General features: G+C 34.5%; 3 protein-coding genes across 4 annotated transcripts in view; all 3 read left to right on the top strand.

Moving 5' to 3' along the window:
- The window catches only part of LOC142337433 (cleavage and polyadenylation specificity factor subunit 7-like), a 33501-nt gene extending 27333 nt beyond the window's left edge, over positions 1-6168 (top strand). Inside the window, exon 11 of one of the 2 annotated variants that reach the window (XM_075386649.1) lies at positions 5959-6168. The gene's annotated coding sequence lies outside the window, so the exon portion shown is untranslated. Of the gene's footprint in view, positions 1-89; positions 1427-5958 lie in introns of those variants that run through there. The other variant, XM_075386650.1, reaches the window with a different exon arrangement.
- Positions 6169-8985: 2817 nt separating this feature from the next.
- LOC142337432 (eukaryotic translation initiation factor 2 subunit 3, Y-linked-like) lies at positions 8986-14609 on the top strand. Its single transcript, XM_075386648.1, has 3 exons — positions 8986-9341; positions 12854-13324; positions 13892-14609. The coding sequence occupies exons 1-3, from the start codon at positions 9019-9021 to the stop codon at positions 14535-14537; spliced, it is 1440 nt and encodes a 479-aa protein (XP_075242763.1). The 5' UTR covers positions 8986-9018; the 3' UTR covers positions 14538-14609.
- Positions 14610-17578: 2969 nt separating this feature from the next.
- On the top strand, positions 17579-19191 carry LOC142338227 (centriolar satellite-associated tubulin polyglutamylase complex regulator 1-like). Its single transcript, XM_075387887.1, has 3 exons — positions 17579-17925; positions 17996-18374; positions 18770-19191. Exons 1-3 carry the CDS (start codon positions 17581-17583, stop codon positions 19015-19017), a joined length of 972 nt encoding a protein of 323 aa, XP_075244002.1. The 5' UTR covers positions 17579-17580; the 3' UTR covers positions 19018-19191.
- The last annotated feature ends 5199 nt before the right edge of the window (positions 19192-24390 follow it).

The following is a 24390-nucleotide window of genomic DNA, read 5'->3' as shown; positions in this document are numbered from 1 at the left end:
GAGAAATTGTGGAAAAGATCCTATGGTAGTAAATTAGACAGAGTTTGAAAGTTTTTAAAGTTATGTAACTTGAATACTGATTTTTTTAGTGGGAAATAGCAAATTGGCCTCTGAACTCAGGCATGAAATGACCCAAACCAAACCATGTTGCTGAATCGATTCGATAGAGTTTCATCTATTATCAGAAAGTGAATGAATGAATCGCCTCTCTTCATATTGAATCTCACGTTGTGCGATCTTGACAATGATATGAAAAAAAAATATGAAAACTTATGTGCTTAAAAAAGGCTTTTGTCGTTTTTAGCATTGTTTTTACTTGACCTTTTCAAGTATTTAATGTCTGAATTTTTGTCTCATTAAATATCCCAAGCTCGAAATTATTTCAACAACCGATGAAGCGAGATTTTGATTTTTTTTTAGTTTTGTATAATGTTGAAGTACTGCCCGAAGCAATATATGGTGTGCAATTAAGTGATTTGAAAATGAGGCGCTTTTTGTTTTTGCTTTCATTTGTACCATAGCTGATTGTTGGTTTGATATCATCAGAAAATAATCATATTTGATTATTTTGAATTTGTTTTAGATGTTGCTGATTTGAGTTATTACTAAATTGTATTAATTGAGGGCTCTTGTAATTGTTCCTAATAAAAATTTTATTTTGAGAACTTGAAGCAGAAATGTATAGTTACCCAGAAATGTCTTATTGTTTATATTGATCATGTGTTAATTTTGTGTCAAACAATCCAACTCAATTTATTATTCGTTTGCACCGGTAAATTAATCAATTTGGTATTTATTTTAGTGTCGAATTTTGTGGTATATTGGAGGTGGAGTCGAAACATATAAATTAACAAGATATACAAAATTATTTTTTTGTTGTTGTTTACAATTAAAATTTGCAGCTTCAGTGAGCTATTATATGTAAAGATAACTTTCAAAGCTTTTGATATTTCTTTCCAATGTTTTACCATAGTTTCAATTTCTTTAAATATAATTAAAGTTATGTACCAGTCTATTTAATTTCCCAATGTAATGTATTTATTGGCGCTATTTAGAGCTCAAATTAAACGTTGCTTTGTTCCCTGATGCTTGTTTCTTAGTTCTATACTGTTACCTTGAACTGTTGCTGTTGAGTTTTGTTTAAGATTACTTCTAGAGTTAACAGAATATTTTGTTCAATATTGTGATGCTCATTTTGTCCATGGTTATCATTTGTGTAAAATTTAAAAAGATGTTGCTGTCACCGAAACTTCTTTGTTTATAGTCAAGTATGTAAATTTTGCCCATAATTGTTGTAGTTTCATTGTTTGGTTCTCCATTATTAAAAAAATGAAACCAACATTATTTTCTATTTAAGAGGGAGCTTAATTAATTTGCATGTTAAACGCAAGTCGATATTTTTAAAATGAAATTTTACATACCTTTTTCTAACGATTGGTATTTGCGACGCTTTCTAAGCATTGATTTTAATATAGTTTTAGTTTTAATTTCTCACAACTAAAGTTAGTAAACTATTCTAAAATTTTAAAAATATTCGTGCCTTTGTTAGTTCTAAGTTTTAGCGTTTTGCGGAGTTATTTTTGACCTTATTAATTTTAGTCGCTCTAAAATTAAGTTGCTCTGAGACAAAGGTTATCAGTTAAAATACTGTTGATCTTTTTTCCGCTTTTTAGCTGCTCGATTTTACTCATCATACATTTTGCCCCCTCCATGTAGATGTTTGTTACCTCGCTCACCCGATAAGGCTAGCCTCCATAAACCATAACAAGAAGACTCGCTTGTTCTTTCCGTGGCACAGAATGTTCCTATGTTTGCATTTGAAAGCATAACATATATCAAATCAATAAATCCAAAATGACATTTCAGAAAAGTTTTTATCACCGAATAATAAAGAAAACGGAAAAGAACCAACAAAAACCTCAGTAATATTCAAAAACGAAATACTTAGTTGCACGTAAATTATGATATTATTGAAAGAGTTTTCCTAAAACGTGTTGTAACTAAACACGAACGCTTTAAGTTTGAGTTCCTTTGTATTATTGACGATTTTGATTGAGCTCTAGGTTTTTTTTCTATAACCCTTGGAGAAAAGATTTTAACAATTCTAAAGTCAAGTTGATGACTTCTGATTCAAAGTTAGCTGTTTTTCATACTCTCTGATTTTCTCAGAAAGAACGTTTCAGTCAAAAACATTGGCAAATGTGGCTGTAGAAGTTAAAATAGTTTTAATGTATGAAGGAAGCAGCGGCTGCATGTCACGCGTATTCAGTTAAAATTTTATTTCAAGCTATTCGTAGCCGTAACACTTTAAGAAATTCAAAATACTGGAAACTGAAACCATTGTTTTGTATAATTATAATTTTTTCCTTTGTGGCGTAACGCAGCGGGGAAAAAAGCGTCTACATTTTTCTCAAGGTTTTTATTTCAGCATCCTTTAACTGGTATTTCGGTTAAAAAAAAGGCGTTAAATATCGTGAAGTCATAATGAATGTAGGTGGTTGCATAAACAAGCGGTAAAAGTGGGTGAATCGATTGACTCTGTGTAAGCAATTCATAAACATAGCAGGACGAGTCCTGGAGTACAACTCAAACAAAAAGCAAAGAATATGAAATTCTCAAAAACTGATTGATTTCATGACTACTGGTGCTTTCTGTGAACAATAAAGAAACTGGTGTTACACAAAAGAGAAATATTGGTCTCAGATATTCAAACATTCTAGTTTCAATAGCTTTATAAAGAAAAATATAATGATATAAATATAATGATATTTATTTATATTTCAAGTTCAACAAAAGTATCAAGCTCAGTTTTTGTATTCACATGTTAAAAATGTTTTTCTATGTGACAACACTTAGAAAGTTTTGTTAGCCTAAGTATTTGTGAAGTTAAATAAAAAACTAAGGCACTTTAAAAGGTAACAAAGATTTCATGCTGTAATTTTGGTTTGAACATTCTGAGAAGGACTATTTTATTAAATGAGCATCAAAGGTTAAAAAAATCAGAATCTCGAAACTATTATCAAATTTAATAGAACCAAAAGCTACTGATAGAACTAAAAAGAAGGGTCAAAAGGAAGACGACATACTTACTAGTTTTTCTGCAGCTAATATCCATCACTATGAATCTGAATCCACAATAGACTGCATATTTTCAATACTAATTGTAATCGTTGATGAGAAATACGCCAGTCACCAAAAAGGACTATAAAGAACTATGAATAGGAGAAAAATCGACACTTTTCTTCAAAACAATTATTTTCAAAGTCAAAAAAATTTCAGAACCTTGAAGAGTCATTCACGCAGTTGAAGCTAAGCACTAATGGAATTGATTTGTTATTTTTTAATAATGGATGTGGAGTGTGATATTTAAAATGGGATTACACTAAAAGCAGCAGTCGAAGCACCGGCACGTCAACAAATTCTGGCAAAATCCTATTTTTTTAAAACTCAAATAGCCGCTCAGGGCCTGAAGCTTGGTTTCCTGTTACCTGCGATGCTTCATTGTGATTACTCGTTCTGCTATCTGACATACCTCTCAAATTTGAGTTCGAATTGACCTCGAAATCGTCAAAAATTATAGGGTCTTTAAAAAAGAGCTAAACTAATAAAATCGAAAGTCAATAGTGTCTTATGAGTACATTAGGCTGCTCCTAAAAACTCTTACTTTTTATTACTGTTTAAAATGTGAGAAAAAATTAGTGTTGTAAAAGGTGGTTAAAATATTAAAAGTTCCAGAAAGTTTCTGATTTTTTTTTCAAATCTCAGTGTGGTCCAAAAGTACAAGTTGAGGAATGAGTCATTGTTGATTGGTGTTCAGTCCATTGTTCATGCAAACAAAATGTAGGCTATCATTAAAATTTGAAAGAACTTATTTTATTGGTTCGATACGAAATGTCTTCAATTTTTTTATCAAAAGGTTTTTTAACACTTAACCATTATCAGACAGATTTCAAACAATTTTTTCTGTGTTTATCAAGATTTAAATACAAATTTAAAACAAATTGAACATTGCATGAAAATCTAGGTTAACACAGGCGAGGGAAGGGTTAAAAATACAAGAAAAACGGAAAACGTGTGAATTTTGTCGCTATGTCCCCAAAAACGCATTTTTTTTGTTTGTGAAATGAGGAGTTAAAGAAATTATAGGATACTTTTGCTCAAAAAAACCCTCGAAAAAAAACGCTACTTGTCCTAAATGAGTAAATTTTTGCTGAAATTTCAGCAAATTTTGATTTAAAAGTATGGCTATTTTGCCTAAATTGTTGGTAGAAATTTTCAAAAAATTCAAAAATTGTCAACAAAAAAATTGGGGCTAGCATAAAGTTCTCCCATTTTTTCCCAAAAGATGTGGGAACAATTAGGTACATGCCATTACTTGCTCAGTCATTTGACCGCAGTTCTTTTGATGGTTGTCCTTTACTTGTGATCTGAGGAGCCATTTCTGAACAAAGTTTTTAATTCTGATAGCTTTGCCTTGCGCATATGGTGGTTTTGATATTCCCGGTCGTATTTTTGATTCTGTAAAGGAATGTAAACATAGTCAATTGAAAGTTGGAGTTTTTTAGGTGACTGAAAATGGTGCCTGTTTTTCTGTTGAATGTTACTATTTCAGGTGTTTTTTTTGTTTGGGTTCTGTACAGTACTCAAGAAGGCCGCTCAGAAAAAAAAATGCGGTGTGTCAGTTCTAATTTTCCTCTTCCCTTATATAAATTGTTAATGACCATCATAACTTCTCTGAGCAGTAAATATGTACCGATGATTTATGTGCCCAACTTCCTGTCATATCGATTCATCCTTTCTTGCTCTTATTACCTCGAACTTTTTGGTTCTATCCCATTATACCCTCACCCTAACCCCAATTAACCTTAATGGGGGTTTGGGGGCGGTAATGAGAAAGACCCAAACTTTCATTTTCAACCTTATCAATTGTAGAGAACAATTGCATCCCCTTAATTTTTGGTTTGATAGTTTGTACAGAACATAATTGCATTGCCTTAATTTCGATTTGGTTTTTTCGACAGAGGTTTGCTTTTAATGAAAAATCAATACTTATATTCACCACAATTAATTAGGTTACAGTGGTCTTGTTCCCACTTTAAGATCTTGATCCCAGCTTATGCCATTTTGCAATAGAAATGATAGTATTTCAGTTATCGCTGATTATTGATTAACAGATTTAACGATCAGCTGAACCGACTTAAAACTATAATTTATGAGTATGAAATGAAATACATTAATCTGTCGATCTATAATAAGAATAGTTGCGACTGATTTTGATTTAATTTTTGGCAATTTGTGCATCCGACGATTTATCATCTGATCAATTTGAAAATAAAATTGAACGTATGATCAATTTACTGCTAAATCATAATTCAGTTTATAATCGATGAATGAATTGGATTATTTTCTGTAATTTTCGATCTGATAGTTTTATATTTTGTTGAGCGTGACTCTTTACCGAAGTATTTCTTATCAGTATTTTGAGGTATTACTATTAAATTTTGAACCTTAATTTTCTTAATATTTGCCACTGTTGAATATGACTTTTTGTTTCTTCTCTCACCATTTCTTACAATTACCACAGATTGGTTATAATTTATTGGTAATACTTTAGGGAAAGCAGGCTGACAATTTTTTTTGACTGCTAATTATATATATTTGAACATAAATTTGTGAAATAATTTTGTTTGAAAATGTTGCTTGCTTTTCATAAAATTGTTCAAATAAAATTTTGCCATTTGATAATGAAATGTGCTATCTATTCTGCCCCTCCATCAAAATCCATAGTTGTATAGCAATGCTCCTTTGAATGTGTTTATTCTAAATTTTCAAAAGTTTGCAAAAAAAATTTGTGTGGTAATGTAATAGCTAACTTGCGATTTATTTAATTGTTTTGTATTTTGCTGTTATTGTTAACAATATTTGAATTCTTTAAGTTGAAAACTTTTATATTTTCAGGTCGACAAACTATCAGTTCGGCGACACGACTCTTTTCAGCTGATGTTCGAAGAAAATACAGTAAAACTAGTATCCATTCAAATGCGTACACGAAGGAACCCGAGAGGCTTAAATTAAGTATTCACTGTGTGTAATGTGAACAAATTATGTACGACATACTTTCAATGTTTTGATTATTCGCTTTAGTTTGAATTAAAACGTTATGTATCGCTTCAGTTTTTCTAGTTGATGGGAGTTTGTACATGCACGAGTTTGTTTTTTTGTTCATTAAATTTTGAGCGATTGATATTTATCATCAGAACCATGCGAATATCACCCTGGAAAAGCTCTGAGCTTTTTAAGTTGCGGCATTCCGAAGTGCGATTTAAGGAATTACTATTTTGTGACAATGGAGGAGGAGGAGGAGCAGCAGCAACAGCAGCAGCAGCAGCTATATACTCAAATGGGTTTTTTGTTCGGTCAATTTTGGCAGATCGATATATTCATCGTAGATAAATGTGAGTGGTATCAATAAAAATCTGGTCCAGAGCAGAATTCGAAATTGAAAAGATTTTTTTAATCTCGTTTTTTTCGAAGAGTTATCGAGGTTTAGTGTGAACATGATATATTGGGCATGATTGTGTTCACTTTTAGCGTAATTTTTGTTCAAGAATTTTTCTTTAAAATTATTAATTCAAACTTTTATTTCACGCTACAAAATGAATCAATTTTTTTGTTCCTAATAGACGAAAGGCGATTAAAAAAGGCTAGTTCTAGTCTCATAGGGAAGTTTACTATCAGAAAAATCGAATTCTATTTTAGAGCTCTTTGTTTTTTAGAAAACTTGTTTGTTTTGTTTTTTTAAGTCACTTAGAGACTGGTCATTTTTCATGTCGAGTTTCCGTTAATGACAAACCTCATTCCAGTTAAATGATGCCCAATGAACAAAAAATTCGTTTTCATGGAATAGCCCTTGTTTTTTTCGCTTCGACTGAGTTTTAGTAATTTTAAATGAAATTGATTTTCTTTGAGATTTTACTAAAGATGTGTAGTCCTCCAGCATAGAGTCATTCATGAAAAAAGTACAAAAGGCGTCCTAATGAGCATTAAGTGAACCAACTAGTGCTTTGAGTGTACAGCTAATGGCTGTTAAGACTTGAAAAATAATTTTCCGATTTTTGTAAAATTAACTTATTTTAAACTTATTTATGTAACTGTGAGTCACTCTCAGTATTCACAGGACCCCCTGCTTTTCTGATGAAACCAAAATTTTTCTGGTTAGCGGTTTGATCTTCCAGCTATTGGTTTTCTGACTTCGATGCCACGAGTTTTCATATATTTTTGGACTTTATTTCCTATTTTGGTTCCTATTTTTAATTTTTGGTTCCTTTTGAAATCTAATCACAGTATCCTATTGTTGATAATTCCCATTGGCTCAGAGAAGACGTTCAATGGATCATAGATAAAGTTTTCCGAGAAAAGCTTATGGTTCAAATGGCTTCTACACGTTCTCGCATTTTTCTACTGAATTTTTGGTTTTTGCCTTCGTTGATTTTGTCATAAGACTTATTGTGATGTGTTATTGATGACCTATGAACGCATATTTTAGCGTTTATATTGACAACCGTTGAAACCTATTGAATTTAATGGCTTCGATACTTCGTTTTTGCTGAAAAGTTTCGTTGTTTTAATATTTTGTACATATTTTGTTGATTTGTTTAAGTCATATTGTTTAAAAAGGGAAGAATCCCATTGCTGTTAAAACAGTAATTGATTTTAGAAAACTTTTCTTCTAAAAATTTTATTGTTAATGACTTTGACATTTTCCAGTTTTTTTGAATTTGTTTTAGCCTGTTTTTTTTTTAAATTCTTTGTCTTAAAATTCTGAGAGATCTCATAAGCTTTTAGTTGACGACTGATTGAATTATCTAACTCATTGCAGAAATTCGATAGCGATTTGTCTATAATTTTGTGATATTCGTTCTCAAAAAAATCCACTCTACAGTTTGTTGTCTTTTTGTCAACTTGTAACTTATTCTCATCATTGAGAGGTCCCATCTAACTCCTTGTAATTCAAAGTTTAACGTGCCTGTTTTTACATGTCGTAACTGATGTTTTGTGTGTTGGACAATTTGCGGTATTTAGTTTTTCAGTATAATTTTAGCTGAATTAGTATAAATAACAATTGAAATAAACAAACAGCTTTCAGATAATAGCTAATGATTTTAATGGCTTCAATAGTTTGTGTTTTTGCAAATTGTTTGCCATTTTTCTGAATGTTTAGTCCGTTTCTTTTGCTTAGCCTGACCAACGATAGGTCCTTTTGCAATGACTTAAGTAAATTTATCAAGAATTAATTTGTATAAGGCTAATGATTTTTAAGACGTTTGAAATGATTTGTTTTGAAAAATTTTGATTGATTTTTGAATTTCGCCTCAATATTTCTTCGTTTTGACTTTTTGCCCTCAAAAATGGGATAAACAGGTAGCAAAATGGGATAAACAAAATGGGATATGGTGTGAAGGGTGGTGCGCTCACCTTAAGTCTACTTCAATTAAGCTAAAGCTAGACTCACTAAACCGTGGCCGTATTGCTTAGTTCTAAGTTTTGGTTTTTGTTTTAAAGCGTTTAAGTTTTACTATGTTTCTGGAATTTTTGCATTGCTCTCGAACTCAGTTTCAAGGAATTATTATATTGTGGGTTCTCTAGACACTAAGATCAAAATGTCGGATTCTGGTGGTACAAGTTTTCTCTTTGATTTTTTCTATTAGGGTCCAGTTTTCCTGTTAATTTCTGCTGTTGCTGTTGACTTACAGACCTTTAGAGAACTGCGTATTTTAACGTTAGATCATGCGAAGAATCAACTACTCACTGATTTTGTCACTAATATATTATTAGTAAATTTGTTTCCAAGTAAGTTAGCATTGCTGTACAAACCAGGCCCCACAGAACCGCCACTTACTTGATAGGTCATCAATAGGTCCGATGGTCCTAGTCAAGTGATGCCAGTAGCAGTGCTAAGAAACTTTAAAAAGACTGATAAAATTGATCTAATTGTTCTCTAACATCTTTCCAGAAATTATGGAAAACATTCTTCCATCAGAAGCCAGTGAATCCAGTGCGGGTCCAGTCGACTCCGGTTTAGCAGTTCAAGACCTGAGCAAGCTTGACATTGATGCCCTGACACCTTTGACCCCAGAGGTCATTAGTCGCCAGGCGACCATCAACATTGGTACAATTGGACACGTGGCTCATGGGAAGTCGACCCTTGTGAAGTCAATATCAGGTGTTCAAACTGTCAGATTCAAAAATGAACTGGTCCGGAATATTACAATCAAATTGGGATATGCAAATGCCAAGATTTACAAATGTGACGGAAAGTGTCCTTCGCCCGATTGTTACAGGTTTGTGTAGTATGACTGACTCGACATTTGGGAACCGTTGGTCTTCTCATACTTAAAAATTCCATATTAAGTTTTTTAGGTCAGTAAATTCAGTTTCAATTACCAGCTACACTGGTCGCAAATAAGGCAACGCATTGTGTTCGAAATTTTATTGTATGCGCATCGCTTTGTACACCATCCTGGCAAACTCCCACTATATTTATCGGAACTAATGAAACGAAACACGATGGTTACAAGGTCTCAATATTTTTAATAGCCGCACAGCGATAGCTGGGGCTATTATTGGCCTTCTCTTGGTTTTTTACAATCCAAGAATTGGATTGTATTGGTGCTCTGTCTTTTTTTACAATTCAAAGAATTTGAATTGTATTGGGGCGCTGTCTTTTTTTTTTAAGATCTGTTCACACATTTTCATGATTTTTGAAGTCAAATTGGAGTAGTGATTTTGGTCACGCCGAAACAGGAAATGGAGCGAAAAAGCGAGTGGTTTTGCGGCGTGAATTTTTTTCGCTCTAATTTTAAAGTAGAGTGCGAAAATGGTGTTTGAACAAAAATTCGGTTTCTCGATAGTGGTTTTTTGTTCACATGCGGCAATTTCACTCTGATTTTTACTGTTTTTTCGATTTTTTGGATCGGATTTTTTTCTAAATGGTTTTCCCAATCCATTCACAGCTCATTCTAGGCCTAGTTTTTTGTTTGAATTAAATTTTCATTTCTCGCTAGTTGTTTTTTTGTTCACATGCGGCATTTTGACATTGATTTTTTGTTTTTCTTATTTTTTGATCTGATTTTTTAGAATGGTTTTCTCAATTCACTCATAGTCCATTCTAGGTCTAGTTTTTCTGTTTAGTCAATGAAAATTCTTTGAATTGTACGTCAGGACTTGTCCTGCTATGTTTTTGTTTTTGTAAGATGTTTTCACACCTTTTTTCATGACTTTGAGCTTTCAAAACGGGATAAACAGGTAAAGCTCAGCGGGCATCAAGTTTCATTAGAGGCCCTTAGCCGCGTTTAGTAGTTCTGCAAGTACTTAGAGTGGTGAAGCTACTGGGAAGGCCGTAATTCAAGGTTAACAGGTCATTTTCAAAAGTTTTTGAGCCCAAAATGTTGCAATTTGTTTGTCTTTCTTTCGGATTTTTTTTTGGACCAGTCTGAAATTGAGGTTTATAAAAGTTGGTAAAGGTCTTTTGCAAGACGTAATTACTTTTTATGCCCATTTTAAGAGCTATATGTATTGCTACACCAAACATAAACACGGTAATTTATTCTAATTCTTAAAATTTTTTCAAGTTTTTTGAATTTTGTTGTTTCAGCTCTTGGTGTCACAATAATAGGTTATTTTATAGTTTCTAGTGGTAATGGAATGGTTTTCAACTTCACGAAATTTACCAATTTTTTGATAAAACTTGCACTTTTTTCCAATTTTCTGACATTAATTGTCATTATTCAAGTTTTCCAGCTCCAGGGGGCAAGAAATCTTGTCTAGGATTTGCTAATAGTTTACTTCAAAAATTTTTATTTGCCATGGCATGAGCCAATTTTTTCAAATTTTTTTAAAATTGTTGTCGATTCTTAGGTTTCTCTAATCGGAACAGCCAAAACAACTCCTTTAGGTTTTGATAATAGGTTACTGCATAGTTCCTAGTGGTAATGGGGAATGTGTTTCAAGATTTTAATATTACAAATTTTAGCGATTTTCAAATTGTAATTTTTTCTTTGACTTCCTGAAATCTTAGACTTCTTCCTCAGTGGCCAGGGGTTTGCTGCTTTTGAGTTTGCTAGTATGTTATTGCAGAGTTTCTAGTGGCAACAAAATAGTTTTCTGGTTTTTTAGATTGCAAATATAAGTAATTTTTTTTAAAAAGCTTGCAATTTGAGTTTTTTGATTGTTCTCAAATTTTTTGAATTTTTTTTGTCATTTTCTTAGTTTAACTATCTTTATTGGCCAACGAAATCTTTTTTAATGTTGCAGATGAGTTACAAAACAGAACTCCATAGAGAAAAAATGAATTTGAACATTATTTCCAGACACGTTTTCGAAAAATATTTTTAAATTTTTCCTTTTCATTTGAAGCATTTTTCACATTTCTTTTTGCAGCACTTGTCATTTTTTCGAGATTATCTACCTTTAGTGTCAAATTAATCTCTTTCAAGTCTTTTGCGGGAGTTAATGACTATATTGCATTGTGTCATAAATGGCCTTCAGGTTAAAAGCTTCAAGAGTTTTAGGAATAATTGTTTTTTTTGTTTAGTTTGATTCTTGTAGTTTCTCAACTATCGAGATTTCGTCTTTTTGGCTGGGATTGTTCAATTGATCTGCTGGTCAAGTACATTAGGACTGTTTTTCATTCAATTCCTTGGATTGTATTTCAGGACTTGTCCTGCTATGTTTTTTTATTTCGTCGTCATGATTTTTGTTACGACCATATGACGTCACAGCCACTTTTTGTTCATTCGTTCATGCAATTTCAACTGAATTGCATGCGTGACGTCATTTTTCGCTCTTAGTGGAGCGAGTTTTTTGTTCATTCGCGTGATTAAATTTTTGGTCACACTTGACTTACCTCACTCTCAAAAATGACTTCCTCACTTTGAAATTGACTTTTATTTACTTTAATTCAAAGAGATAAGGTCAAATGGGTGTGTGTCACTCTAAATGAAGGTTATTTGAGATCAGCTAATAGAGGCAGCAATAACTTATACAGATTTTTAATCAAAATATAACAGATAAGCTTTCAATCAAAAGACAATTTTTTTTTATCTGTCTTTTTTCCTGTTTTTTTAGACTGCCGATCTACGAATCTATTGCGGCTATTTTCTGGCAATCTGCCAGCTATGTTTTACAATTTACTTGTTTCCAAATTTCGCTCTAGTTTTGGAAGACGTTCGTTCTCACATGCCGTCGCTGTTGAGTGGAATAAACTCTCTTTTGATTTGAAACTTATACCATCTGAAATTTTATTCAGGCAAAAACTCAAAACGTATCTGTTTTAATTTTCCTGCACTGTTGAGATTTTAAATGATGCTTAAAACAATAATAGTAATAATAACTAGCTGTTTCGTCTCTAGTGTTAATGGAATTGCTTTAAGATTACAATCCGTAGATTTAAGAACACTCTTAAGCAAATTTGTTTGTCTAATTGAACAAAATCTAACCTATGCTGATAACAATACATTTCCAATTTGAAATGTTGAGATACTTTTGCACTCAGATTGTTGAAATATTCGCACTGAGTAATTTGCTTAATTCTCTATTTTCTGGAATTGCTCTACTTTTATTCATACACTCTCTCTTTATGTCACAGTATCATAAATCTGACAATGGAATTAAACTCAGACACAAACTGAATTTAGATGTGCCTGGGTTAACTTTCAGTTGGTTTGAAATTTTGTATCAGCTGCAGTTTTGACTTAATATTTTGTTTGATTATCGAGCAAAGCAATCTGCCTTTCCATTTCCTTAGTGTTTTTTTTTTTAAAAAATATTTGCATGTAATCGTTGTGTGTTGCAGGTCATGTAGTAGTGACATGCGAGATGTTTTCCCATGCGCAGCTGTTGGCTGTGGCGGCAATTACAGACTTGTACGACATGTGTCATTTGTGGACTGTCCTGGTCACGACATTTTGATGGCAACCATGTTAAACGGGGCGGCCATCATGGACGCCGCCTTGCTCCTGATCGCAGGAAACGAACCTTGTCCACAACCCCAAACATCCGAGCATTTGGCGGCAATTGAAATTATGAAATTGAAACACATTATAATTCTGCAGAACAAAATTGATCTTGTAAGGGATACGGCTGCGAAAGAGCAGTATCAAGAGATTTTGGAATTCGTGAGAGGTACAGTAGCTGCAGAAGCACCCATTGTTCCCATTTCAGCACAGCTGAAGTACAATGTAGATGTAGTTTGCCAGTATCTCTGTGAAAAAGTTCCAGTCCCGACCAGAGTTTTCAACCTTCCTGCAAAGCTAATCATCATCAGGTCAGTAATGTAATCCATTGTAGTCACTAACTGTGTAAATTAATCCTAAAAAAAGTACTTCTGCGTGTACTATTGCAGAAAAGTTTGTTTATGTACGTAAAAATTATCATTTTTGGCAATTGAAAAAAAAAATAAGCAAAGCAACAGTATGCATGAAGAGATTGATTTAGTCTCAAAGTGGTTTACCATGACTTGAAACGGATTTATGGGATCAGCTTCTCCATTTCTTTTCCATTTCCAGGTGTCCATTTACAATTTCTACGAATAAAAGACCCGATTGAAACTATACTGTCGGAGACTGCGTGATTTCAAGTTCGACATTAATTGTCCTTGCACCTGCTGTATAAAGTATAGGCGTGGGTCCTAAAGATCATGGCTTTAAGTTGAGCATTTTTTTCCCAATAAAATTTGCTTTTAATCAGTTAAATGTATTTTTGTGCCCTGATGTAATAATCTTCTGACGAATTATCGGAACCTCTCACTTCTCTAAATTGAAGTCTTTTATCACCATTACTGGAGTACATATTTTTATCCTAGTTTGGAATGTAGAGCAGTGCTCTATTCTAGATCATTCGACGTCAACAAACCGGGCTCAGAGGTCGACGACCTCAAGGGAGGAGTAGCCGGTGGCAGCATTCTTCAAGGAGTTCTCAAAGTTGGCCAGGAAGTCGAAATCCGACCTGGAATTGTGAGGAAAGGCGAGAACAATCAGATGGTGTGCACTCCTATCAAGACTCTGGTCTTATCGCTTTTCGCTGAGAAGAATGATTTGCAATATGCAGTGCCTGGAGGTCTGTTGGGAGTGGGAACCAAAATTGACCCGACCTTGTGTCGAGGAGACAGAATGGTCGGTCAAGTGTTGGGTGCTGTTGGAACCCTTCCCGATATCTTTATTGAACTGGAAATTTCATTCTACCTTCTCAGAAGGTTACTGGGTGTTCGAGTTGAAGGGAAAGAAAAGGGAGCTAAGGTTCAGAAACTGACCAAGAATGAAATGTTGATGGTGAATATTGGCTCTTTATCGGCTAAAGCGAGGGTGGTTGCAGTTAAAGCTGATTTGGCTAAATTTGTTCTGACCACACCTGTTTGTACAGAAATTGGCGAGAAAATTGCTTTGAGCAGAAGAATAGAGAAGAATTTCCGTTTGATTGGCTGGGGTCAGATTCGAAAAGGAACCAGCATCAAGCCTGTGTACAATGAAAGTGATATGTGATATGACGCCGTTGGGAATTGAATGCTATTATTTAGTCCAACGCTTTTTGCTCCAATTTATTCTTTGTCGTGACATTTTTGTTGTAAAGCTCTAACCTTATCAAGGTCAGTGTTGATTAAGACCCGTTTTGATGTTTTGCTCAGCATTTTCCTTTTAATTCTACATTGGAGGGGTGTCGCAGAAGGTTACGCGCAATAATTTGATGGCTTAAAAATACTTAGCTCCATTTTTGTAAAACGTTTGTTAATTGCTCTCAAACAAAGCTTGTAGCAATTATATTAGGACTGCGGTTTTTTTTTATTTCTCATTCCACAACCCAGAACACTCGCCGCAACCCGCGCTCATTGTTATCGCCAGATCAATTCAAATCAATGGGGTAACGGAAATATTCTGTCTCCTGAATATTGGGAATCTTGAAGGGCCTAGCCTTCCTGTTCTCGTTCTTGGCGTTCCCTCCGCAGAGGGTCATGGTTTTATCGATTTAAATATTGTTTGAGCTCCTAACTGATTGGGTGGCACCTAGAGAGACAAAAACATCTTAAATACAGTTTTTAGACTGGCCCCTTAAAATCTTTTATCTTTGCAATCAGAGTGAACTGCACCGCATGCTGTTATGACTGAGACTGCATGAGTCACCGACTGAGACTGCATGAGTCACCGACTGAGACTGCATGAGTCACCAAAGCTCTGGCAGCCCTTTGAGAATAAACTCGGTAAACTTTTTGAAGAGTAATTGCTCTCGAACTTAGTTTGAAATAATTTTCGTAAATGTTCGTGCTTTTTTGTTTCCGCAAAATTTCTGCGGGACCGTTTCGACGTTTCAAGTGACCTTTACGCCTTCAAGTTTTGCCTGATCTTAGTTTCTCTCATTCACAGTTTTAAGCAGCGGAACTCTAAGTGACTGCCGTTTACTAAAAGTCAAATGAAAAGTGCGCCAAACTTGGTGTGATTCTGTTTTTAATATTGGTATTTAAGTACCTGTCGCTACTCATTCGAGAGCCTTTCTCACATTTATTGGTTGTTTCAGATTCTATTTGTTCGTCAGACTTTCATAAGTTTTTAGCAACTGAATTCTCATGGCAATGTTTAAATGTTCTATCAAACTAGAAGTAGAATTGATTTTCTGCTATAGCCTTTTTGTTTGGTGCTCTTAATTTTTCAATGGCCTTTTTGTTTGATGCTTTTTCAAACTGATCTCGAACGAATAGTGAAGCAATCATTGCTGTGCGTTTTCCGAAAAATTTTTGAAAGTTTTGACTCTTCGAAATTTTATCATATCTGACGTCTTCACTTTTGCTGGATCTAAAATCGCTCGCTTTCACATTTTTAAGCAGCTGAACGAACCACTGTCGACAGTTGATTAACAATTTAACTTGACAAGCCCGCAGAAATGATTCTGATTTTCACTTAAAAGACCCACAAAAAAAGACCCCCATCCAAAATTAGGTAGGAAAGAACCCTCGGAGAAACTCCCACGGAAAAAAACAACGGAAATAACCCCCCCCCCCCAATTGCCTGTCAAAGAGATTTAAAATCAATCAAATTAAATTGAATGAATTATATTATTACACAATTGCACAGAGAAAGCAAAAAATTGAAACAGTTTCTCAAAATGACATGTTTGAAGCAATTGGTCGCAAATATTCTGTTGGTTGATTAATAGCCGCGTCCTCAATTCTTGGCGGCTATTATAGCGCTCCTAAGATCTGTTTAAGATCCTTTTTTTAAGATCTGTTCACACATTTTCATGATTTTTGAAGTCAAATTGGAGTAGTGATTTTGGTCACGCCGAAACAGGAAGTGGAGCGAAAAAGCGAGTGGTTTTGCGGCGTAAAATTTTTTTTCCGCTCTAAATTTAAAGTAGAGTGAGAAAACGGTGTTTGAACAAAAATTCGCTTTCTCGCTAGTGGTTTTTGTTCACATGCGGCAATTTCACTTTGATTTTTACTGTTTTTTTGATCGGATTTTTTCTAAATGGTTTTGCCAAACCATTAATAGTCCGTTCTAGGTTTAGGTTTCTGTATAGTCAATGAAAATTCTTTGAATTGTACGTCAGGACTTGTCCTGCTATGTTTTTTTTTACTTCGTCTGACTGATTTTTGTTTCGTCTTACCGTGACTTCTTGGAATTTACTTTTTCAATGACATACCTCACTAAAAAAAATGACTTCTGAGCTCACTTATGAAATTTTAAATTTTATAAACATATACTTATTAAAGGTCAATAGTGTGCATCTAAGTAGTGTCAAACATATGCCCTAATTCTTCAATATTAGAGTCTTGAGTTTTTGATTTCGAATATTAATTTTGGGATCTTTTCCGTTTGTCCCTCCCCCCCCCCAAAATATTGCACGTGCATCTGGGGGGTGCAAATAATATGCGCCCACTAAGCTGAGGGGGCATAAACGGAAAAGGTCCTAATTTTCAAAAGCCCTATTAGGGCTTTCTCCTTATAGAGCTTATGTGTCTCATAAAAATGATAGTCCGAAGCTAACCCAAAAAGTCTAGTGGTCTATTAAAGGACTGGTGGTCGATCTGTCTATTTTATTTCTATAGTTGTTTCAATTCTAGTAACGCCACAAGCATCTATCGCGGCTGTTTTCCGGCAATCTGCCGGCTATGTTATTCGTGAGCGGCACAAACAGTTCGTTTTATTCTCTTTCGTTAACTACCTGCTTCCCCCTTTTTGTTGTGCCACTGTGAATTCTTGAAGTGCTTGTTTTCTGTGTATCGCCTCCACAAATTTCCAAACATCGGGCTTGTTAATTTGAAGCATCGACTCAAAACTTCTATCGTACAGGCGGAAGCAGGTTGCAAAATAATCACGCGCCCGTCTGTTGTTCGAGAGCAATTCTTTCGACATTAGACGACTATGTTCTTTTGTGCCACGCTCTCAGAGAGAAGCGAATCCTCTTATGATTGCGAAATTTTTGGAAGTTGATATCTGGCATATTTGTGAGATGGTGAGCATATGGTCAGAATATAAATAATTTTTGTCCACCAAATACTATGCTAGTGACGTGAATGACTCTTGTGTTCCTTTTATGACTTTCAGATTTCAAATGAGAGAGGTGAACCCTTCGCTTGTGGGTGCAACTGTTCCCACAGCTAAATTATCCCCGGAAGCATATCTTCGCAGACATCACGTATTAACATACCTAGAAGATGCACTTTCGCAAATGGCACTACAGGAACACACGCCACGGTCACAAAGTGAAAGTGCCAAATTTTTAGCAGACTATTTTGCTTCTGTTCTGACTGAAAATCACGTGATGTTTCGAGGCGTGTCATTCATAGTGGCAACCCCACACAATCGACTCTCATTTTTGAAGGGAGTGAGGAAAAGTTACCAGTATCTGTTGCAGTCAACTGAGCAGCTATCTCTGCAGGTAATCCGTCTTATCAAGAATTGGTTCGATATTTTACTTTGAAATAGCATTCTACAGTTTTGTCGTTTAGGAGTTACATTCATTGCTGCTCATGCTTTGCGCTGACCTGCCGATTGAACTAATCCAACGATCGTTTCTCAATTCGGGACTAACACTCGCTCAGCCTGCTACTTTTTCTTCTTTCTTGACAAACTTCGAACTGCAATTCTTCCTGGACGAATTCCTAACAGACTCAATTAAAGTTTACAGGACCTTACAAGCTATGAACAATAATATGAACCCGAATGACCTTGTGATGTCAAATAGCGGAAGTCAAAATAGTTCAGTTGCCCCCGTGACCTCTAGACAGGATACGTCTGGCGCGCTTTCGACTTCTAAATCTACGTCTTTTCTGTCGCATGCTGAGAGCGTTGACTCAACGACCTTCAAAGATCGGCTAAGACAACTAGGTAGGTCGGATATGAAAATAATTGATCAGATTTTTGAGGGTCGAAACGACATGAAGGAATAACAAGAGAATGAAAATAGCTGGGTGCAATTACATTTTTACAAGATTAGTTTTAGGAAACAGACCTTAGATTGTACTTATTTAGGAAAATGTTGAGATTTATAAATTGCAAGCATATAACATTAACCACGCGGATATTTTAAATTTCAGATTTTTTTAAGCAAAGTTTGAAAGCCAATGTATTTGTTTTTGTTTCCAAGTAGAGTATAGTTTTTAATTTTTTACTCATAGGCAAATAAATATTTACACTGCCGAGTAGTGAATTATAGTAGTTGTTTATTTGATTCTGACTCGGAATTCAGTGTTGAACCAATAAATGTTTTGTTGTTATTCCAGTGTCTACCTCCAAGTCCAACTACCCTATACCGACACAAGCTGCGCTAGATGAGGTCTTTTCAACCATTCAGGACAGGTCTCGTATTAAGTTCTCACACTTTTTCAACAGAATGGCTCAAACCAGATACTTCCATGGCCTGTTGAATGAATCAGGTTTGGTTGCAAGTGCGGCAGGAATTCAGGGCCAGACGAGTGGAGGTGGGGTAATGTCCGTCAGAAGTGCTAATTTCACCGTTGAAAATAATTAAACTTCGTAAAGCATTGGCGAACTGTTTCCACCTCTTTTCACCCCGATTCATTTAACACCATATCATTTCACCCCGAAATTTAGAAGTCGGCCGTATAACCATGTTTTTTGATGATTAAGTGGATAATTTAGTTCAATGTTCGGTTATGATAGTTTCATATCAAGTCCCACGGGCCGATGTGGCATGGCCATGGCACGCGAAGCATGGAAAATGGGATCTTTCCCATTATAGCTCCCCCCCATTACGCTATATTTACCATGGTTATGGGGGCTATAGGTTATCTGACCACTAAGCGGGGGGGGGGGGGGCTAAAATGGGAAAGACCCGGCAAATGATAATATTACCAATGTTAATAGTACCAAAAGGTTTAAAATCGGGGTGAAATGATAGGGGGTTAAACAAATGGGGGTGAAAACGCGCGGCACCTGTTCAAATAATCACAAAAATTATGAATTGCATTGATATTGGTTAATCTTCCCCTCATCATTTATGAAGCAAACTAAATTTAAAATGATCGAACAGTATTCCAATCTCAATCTGCGGAAAATCCTTGAAGCTTTATTTCTCGGTCTCTATATCTCTTTTGGGATCTTTTCCGTTTGTGGCCCTCCCCCAGCTTAGTGGGTGCGTATTATTTGCACCCACAGACGCACGTGCCATATGTTAACAAAATGATACCACGTAATGACACGTGCTCTGTTATTGGGGGGAGCTTAACATAATGGGGTGGGCGGGGGGGGGGGGGGGGGAGCGGGGGAGCGGAAAAGAGCACGTGTCATTACTATGTAATGACACGTGCTCTGTATTTGGGGGGTGCATAACGTACTGGGGGACACAAATCAAAAATATACAGTAATTGGCCACCAGCTGACTGTTCTCAATTTCCCTTCTCATATTCTTACCACATTACAGGTAGTTCCCCTACCAGCAGTATCCTCTTGCGTGCGTTTTGTGCCTTTCTTAGCAAATCATGAATTTCATACTTAGGTCGTTGTTTCTATAATATCAGAAGTAACTATATTTACAGTATTTGTAGAAATTGTATATTGTACAAATGTTCATAATTGAAAAATATTCGGGAATTTTTTTTCAAAATGAGAAAACAAAGCACGCGGGGTGATAGGTGAGGATGGATATGTAATTCACATAAGCTGTTTATTAATAAGAACTAGATTTTTATTGCTTTCAAACGAAGTTGTAGAAACTTCTGTTCTCGAATTTTCTTTTACTTCTTGAGTGACTTTTTCACGCTTCACTTCATATTTCGTGATTTCAATTGCTCGCATTTCGAATGAAGTTTGTTGCTAATATAAAAGTGGTTGTTAGCGGTTGATTCACAAAGCCATTGTAGCTTAGTGATTAAGATGTCTGACATATCCATGAGGTCTCGAGCCTCGGCCCTATGAGATACGAGTTTTTGCACCCATAAATTTCTAAGCTACACACCTAAATAAAATTAACCCCGTCTGTCGTTCGAGAGCAATTCATCCGACATTTTTCGGTTAATGTTTTTTATGCATTGTTTTTGCTTGACCGTTTTGTTCTGGAACATTCGATTCCACTCTCAAGTGACTTCAATTGCTCTTATTCAGAATTTAAGTCTGTTTAAACAAAACCGATTGTGAGATAAATTACTACAAGTCACTGATAGCCGAGAAGTTAATGCTTCGGTATCCTATTCCAGAGGTCGGGGGTTGACCCCTGAATTAATTGGGACGAAGTCTTCAAATAGTCTGTAAAATTCAGAGGCACGAGTTGTAAAGTTGAAAACTTTGAGCAAGCAAATTGGGTATAGTGACTTGTGATGTTATTAATAGCTACGATAGAGATATAGCTGAGAGTGCTAAGAAGCAGGTGTTAAAAATTGTGCTGGAAGTTTGACAATTATGGTTTACGTGCGACATTTTCAAAGCAAAAATTCTATAAAATTGCTTAAAAGATCTTGGTGCAGTCTTAAAAGTACATTAGAATTTTTTTGCTAAATTTTAAGCAATTGTGTTGTAATATAACATTTTGTTCCTGATCTCGATTATTGGAAGTTTTGCTGATTTTCTAGGATTATAAACATCGACCAAAATTTCGTCTGCGTTTATGGAGGCCGCCTCGAATTTTAACAAATTCTAAAAGAATTGCACTAGACGGTTCCTTAAGTTTGTTAAAAAATAATTGTCATAAAAATTTCAAACTATTTTCAGAGGTTATTTTTAATCGCGCATAAAATGTTTTGCCTAAATTTTTTGTCGGCCATATATTCATACTTCGGGTTATGGCAATGTTTGGATAAATTTTGTAAAAAAATTTGTTTTCTGAATTTGTAAGTCGACTAGGCCAAGTATTATTTACTTTGTCAAAAATTAAAAACCACCGGGTCTTTTTGATGGAACGATTTCTGATTTATTGCCTTCATTCCTAGTTGATAGTTTTAAAAATTAATGATAGTGGGTCATCTGAAAGCGAGTTTTGTTTAACTTTTAAGTACATGCTTTTAATCTGCGCAGAAATGTTATTACAAGTGTGGGAGTGTCGCGCGTTTTCGCCTTATTGGCATCAGTCCTCCCAAAATTTGAATAATACAGTTATTGTTGGAGGTAAATTGAGGTTGTACGATTTTGGACGATTTTGTCTTCGACCAAGATGGCTTTTCTTGGTTTTTGTAAAAGCTGGGCTCCACTTTATTTAATACTCTCCTTTCTTCATGATAGTTAATGAAAATTTTCATTCAATTGGTAAGATTTTGAAAATTTTGAAATTGTTGGAAAATGCTCATTCCTGTTTCGTTTTATATTCTCGAAATTTTTTAATCTAATCTTATTGTAATCTTTTCTAATTCTTATTCTAAAACTGAGTTTTGGGTGCTTTTATAAGAGCTTTCTTATTAGTTGGCGCCTACTTCAAACTTATTGCAACCTTTTTTGGCGCGGCTTATAGTTTTACATCAGCTTTTTAAATTTATCACTAGCTAATTAATTTTGTGTACACGACTACTCTGCTCTATTTTTGCGTCATTTTGTGATTGTTAGCTAATAGAGAATTCGCCTCGTTTAAAAAAGGAGTTCTGCACTTGCTAGTTGAAGTAGAGAATGCTGACATTAACTGGACAAAATAATTTGTCGAAAAAAATAGTTTTGCGAAATCGTTCGTAATGAGCTCAATTAGCTGCAAAACTTTTGGAAATTAATATTAAACAAGAAAAACTCGGTAATACGTTCATGCCTCTATCATTCTCAATCATTCCTCTTTAAATTGTCTTGCTTTTTGTCTACTGCCAGTAAGAAAGAACTTGCAGATGTCAGAAACCTAAAAACAGGAATCTAAATTTGTGGATTTTTTTTAATTTTTGATTTTTTTTACCTCATTTGTTGAATTGGTAATTTGGAATTTTTCACTTTATTTAATGAATTAAGAAAGTTTCCGAAAGTTGGAATCTTTCAATTTAATTTTTGAACTTAAGATGTGTATCAACTGAGAAAATTAACTGAAAATTAATCAACTGAGACAAATTAAAACTTTGTGCTAATTATTTCTTAAATCTCAGTTTAATGAAGTCCGAATTAAAAGCCAACGGATGTCAGGACACCAGAAAAATATTAGTTGAAAGAAAATTTTGTTTTTAACGTAAACCAGGAAAGGCTATGTTGCGACAAACTTTAAGTTTGAGAAGATTTTATGGCGGAAAGAGCGCAAAGAAATTGTCGAATACGTAAATTTTTTGGGAAACGAAAGTTTTACTGAACTTCTGTTAAAATCTTTGCGTTTTTGTTTTTTAAACAGTTGGTCAATTAACTCCGAAGGAAAGACAAAAAATGGATAAAAGTTTTTGTGATTGTTTTTGATGCCTGGTCGTTTGCTAAGTTTAGTGTTGCATATTTATTGAAAGATCTGGCGAAAACACAAGCTTCAGTTATTCTACGGATATTAAGCTGAAATAATTGCCCAAAACCATGACAATTCGCCCATATGAAAAAAGTTTTAGATCAAATTGATTTCCTCTACTCTAAACTATATTTAACTAAAGGTTCAACTGAAACGACCGTTTTTTCTTTTGAAAATAATTTTGGCTTTAACGAAGTATTGCTAACGTGACGCCGTTCTAAGGACCATACGTTGACTTATTTTTATAGTTTACTTGCGAACATAGAATTCAAATCAAACAATTTAATAACAATCCAAAGAGGTATTAAAATTTATACCTTTGCCTAAAAAATAGGACAAAATAGTACAACTGCTTAAAACAATGAAATAAGGCAGAATGCGATAAAGCTGATGAAAAAGGAGGCAAACCGGCAGACTTTCTGCGAAAAAATAAGCGACGATAGGGATAAGCTAGATTTGACAAATTTAACAGAATTTGCAGTCAAGTTAGCTGAAGATTGTTAATAAACTCTAATTATTCAAATCTTTCAGATAACTCTTAAATAAAAATTGCCAGAAAGTTTTAATATTTGAACTTTCGTTAGTACAATTGTTTCTCTTAGATAATTTTATTGCAACATTTGAACTGAAAATATGAAACATTGTAGTAAATTTTTGCCAGACTGGGGGATAAGTTATCTGTATGAGAGCAACAGATTCTATAAACTCATGAGATTTGATTTTTGTTTTCTCGGAAAAAGTGCCCATGAACCGAAAGTAGGTTAGGTTCATTTAATTTTCATTGAATACATTGGATCAGGTTTACTGTAAAGTAACTGAAATCTTAAAAGTACTAAGCCAATTTTTACCAAAATTAAAATGAAAATTTCTAAAATTTATATTGAAAATTTAATAGAGAGGAAATAGGAAGGCATCAAAACTCTAAAGCGTTAGATCTCAGAGATTGATAGCTGAGTAGTTGTACGCCGATATAATAGTTAGCAATTCCATTCAATTTTTTTTCAATCCATTTGTGCAAAATTTTTACGGAAACGCGATTTGTTAGTGCAGAAAAGGCAGATAAAAAAAACCTTAATAGTTTCTGAAGCTCTGAATAATAGCGAAATTTAGAAATCCGGCTCATAAATTATTTTTCGTCGGGGCTATAATAACTTTTATTGATTTTTCTGTTTAATGCCCTGAAAACCAAATTTTTACAGCGTGATGTTGAACAATGGCTGATGGAAGAAATTACCAAAAAAGAGGGTGGCAGTGGTTTCACGTACAAAACTCAAAGGGTGAATATGCATTTTTGAAATGTTTTTGATTATTGTTTTTGTCGACAGGTGAAATAAATGAAACGCTCAATGACAGATTATGTAAATTACCACTATGAAGGCGAATTTTGAGTATAAAAACTTTTGGTGGTGACATTTGGGGACATAATATCTGAACACACACAAAATGAAGATTAAATGAAAATAGTGTGACGAAAGACTTCAAAGCTTCGGCGAAACATCA

The sequence above is a fragment of the Convolutriloba macropyga genome, chromosome 4 (assembly GCF_964194025.1).
Source record: "Convolutriloba macropyga chromosome 4, txConMacr16.3, whole genome shotgun sequence".
Lineage (NCBI taxonomy): Eukaryota > Metazoa > Xenacoelomorpha > Acoela > Convolutidae > Convolutriloba > Convolutriloba macropyga.
Note: the sequence above shows the minus strand (reverse complement) of the source record. Positions and strands in the feature narration are given on the sequence as shown.

Excerpts from the sequence above, each read along its gene's own strand:
- LOC142337432 (XM_075386648.1), top strand. The coding sequence starts at position 9,019 with ATGGAAAACATTCTTCCATCAGAAGCCAGTGAATCCAGTGCGGGTCCA. Across the intron at positions 9,342-12,853 it reads CCTTCGCCCGATTGTTACAG|GTCATGTAGTAGTGACATGC; the intron begins GTTTGTGTAGTA and ends TGTGTGTTGCAG. Across the intron at positions 13,325-13,891 it reads GCAAAGCTAATCATCATCAG|ATCATTCGACGTCAACAAAC; the intron begins GTCAGTAATGTA and ends GCTCTATTCTAG.
- LOC142338227 (XM_075387887.1), top strand. The coding sequence starts at position 17,581 with ATGACTTTCAGATTTCAAATGAGAGAGGTGAACCCTTCGCTTGTGGGT. Across the intron at positions 17,926-17,995 it reads CTGAGCAGCTATCTCTGCAG|GAGTTACATTCATTGCTGCT; the intron begins GTAATCCGTCTT and ends TTTGTCGTTTAG. Across the intron at positions 18,375-18,769 it reads AGATCGGCTAAGACAACTAG|TGTCTACCTCCAAGTCCAAC; the intron begins GTAGGTCGGATA and ends TTGTTATTCCAG.